This window comes from Misgurnus anguillicaudatus, chromosome 6, assembly GCF_027580225.2.
Source record: "Misgurnus anguillicaudatus chromosome 6, ASM2758022v2, whole genome shotgun sequence".
NCBI lineage: Eukaryota > Metazoa > Chordata > Actinopteri > Cypriniformes > Cobitidae > Misgurnus > Misgurnus anguillicaudatus.
The window spans coordinates 22113971-22120089 of record NC_073342.2 but is presented as its reverse complement, the minus strand read 5'-3'; the positions used below and the strand labels follow the sequence as shown (position 1 = coordinate 22120089).

The window sequence follows — 6119 nt, the reverse complement described above, 5'->3', positions numbered from 1 at the left end:
TTTAAACGCGATCTGAGCAATGGCTTACAGCCCCATAAGAAGTGACCCGATCAGTCTCCGAGTTAAGCCAAGGCGACTTTGTGCTGGGCCTTGTAAAAGTTAATTGAAAAACAAAAGCCAAATGACTTTTTAAGAAAACCTGCATTAGTTTTTGCCTACCATCATCATGGACCAGATGGAGAAGACCGAATAATTATTACTTAAAAATCTGACCTCTTTGGTAGTTTGGGAATCTGAGCTGAAGTCAAAAGAAACTAGCTGCAGATTTATCAGCCCACGTGAGCCAAGCAAAAGGCGTCTGGAGACTTATCAAGATGAGTCTGTCCCCAGGGCAGATAAAAAAACGTGAAAATTCTTTAAATAAATCAATCAAATGATTCTTCCTGATTGTATCATGATAAAAAATATTTTTTTCTTTTCAAAAACCAAAATAATGTAAACAGATCACTCTTATTTGTGTACTTTCTTGTTTCTTTTAATCCTACAAACAGACAAACATCTTGTACAGCTAAACAGTGTTAAGTACATAATGTTTTATCTTAGGCCAGTAACAGTACAAAATATTGAGACAACAAAACATAATTTTAAATGTGTGGACTAAAATTATTTAAAAACAGCCGTATCCTGTAAAGCGCTAAAGCCTCTGCGGCAAAATATAAAATTCTAGACATAAATAGAAATTTGGTCCATCGGCGAGGGCGATGCTGTATTATTTACAGATTAGAATATTATTGACTTTAACAATGAACATTTTTGCCACTTTCTTTGTATTTATACTGTATTTGTATGAAAAACAGCTTGGCTAAAATACTACCAGACTAATTTACAAAAGGGTCTTCTTTAAACAAGCTTTTAAGCAAATAAATATAAGACCGTAAAAGACATTAGTAAGACATTAGCACAAGGTGGCAGTTTGACAGACAATTAGTTTTGGGTAAAAATGTGGAGTGAAGTTCAAAGGCACACATTTAATGGCCGCACCGCAACCGGCTGTCAGTTCAAAGATGAAAAATATGGATTGGGAAAACAGAAAACATCTTTGACAGAAAAAGAGAGTCTGTTTTTTTCTGTTCAGGCTTCATCACTATGGTTACACCAGCGATTGCAGACTCTCAGTCGAGATCAAGGCGTCTCCTGGGACTGAACCGTTGTTGTCGGTACACTGTAGCGCTCGCTCATCTTCTTGGGTGTCGACCAAACTCAGGATAGCTTTGTAAAGAAACTGATACTGATCCTGTCCAAAAACACAAGACAACACAAAACCTCTTAAAATGTTAATTTTCCCCCGTGAATCTGAGTAATTTCACCTCAGAACAGTTTTATTATTTACGACGTTTAATCATCCACATTTGTTGGCAACTCCAACTAACAGTAATTACAATTAAGCAATAAAATGTTCAATTTAAAGGTGCTAAAGTTTTGATTTAAGCAAATGGTTCCCTACAGAGTTGATCATTGAATCAATTTTTATTTTTCAATTATATTTTTTATTTTTTTCCAAATATTAAATGCTTGTAAGAAAAGAAGAGTCAGCTAAAGCCTTACAATGTCAGTAAAGACACAAGGTCTCATGAGGTTTATCATCTTGGCCACCATGTAGACGTCCACCACGCTCTCGGACTCAAGCTGTTGTTTGAGGGTGGAAAGCGCACAGAATGTTCCAGCAGTCACACCACCATGTCTGCAGATATACATTAAAATACAAGAGATAGCTCAGCACAAAACTCTTACCAACATTTTAACATCAAACTCTACTGTCAGTTGTGGTCAATTTTAGGTCAAGTTTCTTATCCATTTATATGTTTGGTTGGCTGCTTATAAAGAGATGCACCGTCCCAATTTGCGTACAAAAAGCTAAACGTTTTTTTTTAAATGTTTTACAAAGAATAAACAATACACCAAAAAACATGGTTACTAACTACAGTTTTACTATAATAAAACCATGGTTACCACATTTTTTACTGTAATACAAACATGGTTACTACACTTCTACTCTAATAAAAACATGGTTACTACACTTTTACTGTAATAAAACTATGAATACTACACTTTTACTCTAATAAAAACACGGTTACTACACTTTTACTCTAATAAAAACATGGTTACTACACTTTTACTCTAATAAAAACATGGTTACTACACTTTTATTGTAATAAAACTATGGTTACTCCACTTTTACTCTAATAAAACCATGGTTACTACACTTTAACTGTAATAAAATTATGAATACTACAATTTTATTCTAATAGAAACACGATTACCACACTTTTACTGTAATACAACTATGGTTACCACACTTTTACTTTAATAACAACATGGTTACTACACTTTTACCCTAATAAAACATGGGTACCACACTTTCACTGTAATAAAACATGGTTACTACACTTTTACTGTAATAAAAACATGGTTACCACACTTTTACTGTACTAAACCTATGGTTACCACACTTTTACTCTAATGAAACCATGGTTACGTCACTTTTACTGTAATAAGACTACGGTTTCTACACTTTTACTCTAAAAAAACATGGTTACCACACTTTAACTGTAATAAAACTATGGTTACCAGACTTTTACTGTAATAAAAACATGGTTACCACACTTTTAATGTAGTAAAACTGTGGTTACTACACTTTTACTGTAATAAGAGTGTGGTTACTACAGTTTTACTATAATAAAAACATGGTTACCACACTTTTACAGTAATAAAACTATTGTTACTACATTTTTACTCTAAAAAACATGGTTACCACACTTTAACTGTAATAAAACTATGGTTACCAGACTTTTACTGTAATAAAAACATGGTTACCACACTTTTAATGTAATAAAACTATGGTTACTACACTTTTACTGTAATAAAAGTATGGTTACTACAGTTTTACTATAATAAAAACATGGTTACCACACTTTTACAGTAATAAAACTATTGTTACTACACTTTTACTCTAAAAAACATGGTTACCACACTTTAACTGTAATAAAACTATGGTTACCACACTTTTACTGTAATAAAAACATGGTTACCACACTTTTAATGTAATAAAACTATGGTTACTACACTTTTACTGTAATAAAACTATGGTTACTACAGTTTTACTATAATAAAAACATGGTTACCACACTTTTACAGTAATAAAACTATTGTTACTACACTTTTACTCTAAAAACATGGTTACCACATTTTTACTCTAAAAAAAACATGGTTACCACACTTTTACTGTAATAAAACCATGGTTACTACACTTTTACTGTAATGAAACTATGGTTAATACACTTTTACTCTAATAAAAACATGGTTACCACACTTTTACTGTAATAAAACCATGGTTACTACACTTTTGCATCGGAAATCGGCCCTGATCACGTGGTTTAAGACTCGATCGGTTGTTACTTTCCGATCAGGACTCGGATACATATGCAGGGTTTAAATTGGGCCAGGACCGTCCGGCCCAATTTAAGCCCTGGCACACAGACTGAAGGTCTCGCTCTGCTCCACGCCAGTGTACGCGCTGCGCTGGTGCGTGTGAACTGACGCAAATAATGACGTGTTTTCATTCATAGGCTTCACACACTCGTGCATGCGGTGCATCCAAGACAAAATCGGGTTTTTACCGCTCATTTAAACGACGCGTTGATCGTTTTTGTCACTATGACATAAGGAACATCCTGGATCTGTTTTTTCACTGTTCTTTATTCTTTTTTATGTATTATAGAAGTATCGGATCAGGACTCGGTATCGGCAGATACTCAAAATCAAATGACTCGGACTTGAGGGCAAAAAAACCTGATCGGGACATCCCTAATAAAAACATGGTTACTACACTTTTACTCTAATAAAACTATGGTTACTACAGTTTTACTATAACAAAACTGTGGTTATTACAGTTTTATTGTAATAAAAATTGTTAATTTTTATAAGGGTTGTTAGGGGAAGTACAGTATATATTGTACATTGTGAAGCTTAACAAAAGTGTGCTTGGATCTGCACATTTAATTTTCATGTTTCAGTTTAGTCCCTCACAATGTTGTTTTGATAGCTGAATATATTTACTATATTTTGAAATGCATACATTAGCACTGTTCTGAAACCTTGTCTGCATATTTAGATACTCTGTATATCTCCTTAAAAGCCAGGGTGCAAGGACAACTCACTCGTCGTGTACAACTGTAGGTCCGTCTTTGGAGCTGGACTCTTTTTGGATGATGTTGATAAGCTCAAAGACGTTGCTGATAGGACTGTCTGGATTGGGCCAGCGTGGTGCCCGATAATGTCTTACTTCTAGAACAAAGTCATCCTAAACACATAAAGAGAGAAGAAATGAATGAATGTGTGTGTGCTTTGATCAACCACAGCACTTTCCTCAGATACAGATGGCTCGATGCTGAGGGTGTGAAACACGACAGATGTGTTGAGAACTGCTGTTGTTTAACTCAACCCCGGCTTTCGTCAGCAGCCATTTGCTCTACCTAATAATTTCCCCAAATCAGTCCTAAAAACAGATGTCCGTATTCCTGTTTCTGAATGATTCTAGTGGAATGACGCACATAGCTTAATTTTAATTTACGTCTCTTCTGAATCGATTATCTCAGGTTTATTATGTTACCTTTATCTTTGTGCATTATGGGTAAAACTCATATTGATCCTCTTTCTTTTGCTAATAATAGCCATTATATCCGATTGGCTGGCCAGTACATATATAAGCATTATATATCTTACCTGTGTAGCCTCCAAGATGTAATCCTGCACTATCAACATATCCTCACTGGACAGGCACACGTGGCTCTCCCCTATTAATGTGACTGTGAAGGTCGCATAGCTGATTGGCTGATCCTTTACAGGCCAGAATATGATTGGCTCACTGTTTTCTGTCTAAAAAAATAAAGATAATGAGTGACAGAAAGACAGAAAAAGGTGAATTCCTTCACTCAGAATTTTGGAATTTATTTGTATCCAAAATATGAAGTAGATCAATAACATAAGCATAAATGTACTAACCGTATCCCGTAATGATACCATGACCTGGATGTTGTGATCCCATACCATCCTCCAAAAGTCCTTTACTGTGCCAGGCAAAGGATTCTGGGTAATGATGAACTCTTTGCTCTGACGATAACCCTGATCCAACATGAACGTGTGTTTATATAAATGAATGATGTATAAATTAATTTGATATTAAATATTGAATATACAGCTACGTATATCACCATGACATATGAGGCATTGATGTAGTCGGATGTTTCTCTCACTGATGTGGACAAACAAACTCTGGATTTCTCCACTGCAAAAAACAAAAACATCTCTATGCATTTCGAAAGGGAGGGGTGAGCTGTGGATTGAGCCGTTGGTTGCAATTCACAGTCTCACCACTAGATGCCGCTAAAATCTACACAGTGGACCTTTAATAAACCCACCAGGTATAAGCGAGCAGCTCCTGTTCTTCGCTCTGTTGCATTCTTTCATTGCGCTGCTATAGTCGTTGTGTTTGGCATTCGTCTGGCAGACCAACTGCAATCACATGGCATGTAGATTATGTGTTGTATCATTACAGCTTTCTTTGCTTTTGAACAATCGCTCATAAACTTACTTTGAACTGCTTTTCCAGCCGTGTCTTGCATGAGGGCCCTAGTGTCAGGAGGTCATTGACATATCGATGAATATGACTTGATGGCACCTCTGTCTCTTGACTCAAAATGGCCTCTACTAGAGCATCATGGGTAAAAATGTACTGTTCCTGTAAATACAAAACAATAAACAGCACAGTCAGACTAAAGTATTGTATTGTTATCAGAACAAATTTGTTAAAAAATAGTTCACCCCAAAATAAGATCTGCCAAAATATGTGGTCTTAAATGGTCTCTATCTGTCACTGGGATGATACCCTTTCAAAAAACCTTTGAGTGCATATTAGTAACTCAAAGGTACATATTGGTACCAAAAGTATACATGGGTGATTCTCACGAAACCATTGAAACACCATGGCACTAATGATTTTAGCTTTAAAATGTGTAATAAAGTAACATTAAAAAGCATCAGAATTAACACAATACTGTGTTCTACCTTGCACAATGTGTGATTTCAACATAAGAATTTATAATTGGAAATTTTATCTCATT

At 35.3% G+C, this 6119-nt stretch overlaps 1 protein-coding gene across 6 annotated transcripts in view; it reads right to left on the bottom strand.

Annotated features, from left to right (window-relative positions):
- Positions 1–450: 450 nt before the first annotated feature.
- ptprz1a (protein tyrosine phosphatase receptor type Z1a) overlaps positions 451–6119 on the bottom strand; it is an 84624-nt gene continuing 78955 nt past the window's right edge. For 5 of the 6 annotated variants that reach the window (XM_055191655.2, XM_055191654.2, XM_055191658.2 and 2 more), the window contains 8 exons: positions 5591–5737; positions 5418–5511; positions 5211–5284; positions 5002–5121; positions 4723–4875; positions 4158–4300; positions 1546–1681; positions 451–1234 (listed from right to left, as the gene is read on the bottom strand). In XM_055191655.2, the coding sequence (XP_055047630.2) occupies positions 1091–1234; positions 1546–1681; positions 4158–4300; positions 4723–4875; positions 5002–5121; positions 5211–5284; positions 5418–5511; positions 5591–5737 (1011 nt within the window). In that variant the 3' untranslated portion in view covers positions 451–1090. Of the gene's footprint in view, positions 1235–1545; positions 1682–4157; positions 4301–4722; positions 4876–5001; positions 5122–5210; positions 5285–5417; positions 5512–5590; positions 5738–6119 lie in introns of those variants that run through there. The other variant, XR_008640342.2, reaches the window with a different exon arrangement.